General features: G+C 41.1%; 1 protein-coding gene across 1 annotated transcript; it reads left to right on the top strand.

Annotated features, from left to right (window-relative positions):
• The first annotated feature begins 262 nt into the window (after window positions 1-262).
• Window positions 263-1090, top strand: LOC112097800 (putative disease resistance protein RGA3). Its single transcript, XM_024183380.1, has one exon. It carries the CDS (start codon window positions 263-265, stop codon window positions 1088-1090), a length of 828 nt encoding a protein of 275 aa, XP_024039148.1.
• Window positions 1091-1277: the final 187 nt, after the last annotated feature.

The following is a 1277-nucleotide window of genomic DNA, read 5'->3' as shown; positions in this document are numbered from 1 at the left end:
GGCAAGTGAAGGAGAAATCCGTCAGAGTTTGGCTGGGTCGGCTCAAGGACGTATCCTACGACATTGAAGATGTGCTGGACGAGTGGATCACTGCACGACGCAGACTGCAAATGGAGCAGAATGCTCATTCAGCTCAGAAGCAGTAAGTTCATGCTTCCCTGCCTCTAGCATTGGTTTTAAAAAAATCATCCTACGTCAGGACATTGTCGTCAAGATCAAAGGAATCAATAAAAAGCTGGGTGTTATAGCCACTCAAAAGGATATGTTTAAGTTTGTTGAGAGTGGTGGTGCCAGTAGTGCGAGACCTGGGCGAGTACAGAGTACCTCCTTCATTGATGAGGAGGAGATATGTGGTAAAGTTGGTGAGAAGAATGAACTCTTGAGCAAGCTGTTGTGTGAGAGTAGCGAGCAACAAAAAGGCCTTCATATCATCTCTATTGTTGGTATGGGAGGTATAGGGAAAACCACTCTCGCACAATTAGCTTGTAATCATGAGGAGGTGATAAGAAAGTTCGATAAAATTCTATGGGTGTGTGTATCAGAAACTTTTGAGGAGTTCAAGGTTGCCAAAGCAATGGTCGAAGCTTTGGATGGTCATGAATCTCATTTAGGTGAATTCCAATCTCTTCTTAGGCATATTTATGAATCCATTGCAGGGAAGAGCTTTCTTCTTGTCTTAGATGACGTGTGGGATGGAAATTACGTGAAATGGGAACCATTCTACCGTTGTCTAAAGAATGGTCTCCATGGAAGTAAAATTTTAGTTACCACACGTAAAGAGTCAGTTGCGTGCATGATGGGATCTTTAGATATTATCTCCATCAAAGAGTTGGCTGAAGAGGAATGTTGGTTATTGTTTAATAGGATAGCATTTCATGGTCGGTCCATTGAAGAATGTGAGAAATTAGAGCAAATTGGGCGAAAAATTGCAAGCAGATGCAAAGGTTTGCCTCTTGCAGCAAAGGTAATGGGGAGTCTCATGCGCTCTAAAAAAACTGAACAAGAGTGGTGGAGAATCTCAAATAGTGATTTGTGGAAAATCGAAGAGATTGAAAAACGGTGTTCTATCTCCTCTGTTGTTGAGTTATAATGATTTGCCGTCTAGAGTGAAAAAGTGTTTTTCATATTGTGCCATCTTTCCAAAGGACTTCAATATAATGAAAGAGAAACTAATTACGATGTGGATGGCTCAAGGTTACTTTAGTGTAGAGCAAGATGAAGAGGTGGACATAATTGGTGAAGAGTATTTTAACATCTTAGCCACTCGCTCTTTCTTT

The sequence above is a fragment of the Citrus clementina genome, unplaced genomic scaffold (genome assembly GCF_000493195.1).
Source record: "Citrus clementina cultivar Clemenules unplaced genomic scaffold, Citrus_clementina_v1.0 scaffold_5, whole genome shotgun sequence".
NCBI classification, from domain to species: Eukaryota; Viridiplantae; Streptophyta; class Magnoliopsida; order Sapindales; family Rutaceae; genus Citrus; species Citrus x clementina.
The sequence above is the reverse complement of the archived record's forward strand: the minus strand, read 5'-3'. Positions and strand labels throughout refer to the sequence as shown.

Excerpts from the sequence above, each read along its gene's own strand:
- LOC112097800 (XM_024183380.1), top strand. The coding sequence starts at position 263 with ATGTTTAAGTTTGTTGAGAGTGGTGGTGCCAGTAGTGCGAGACCTGGG.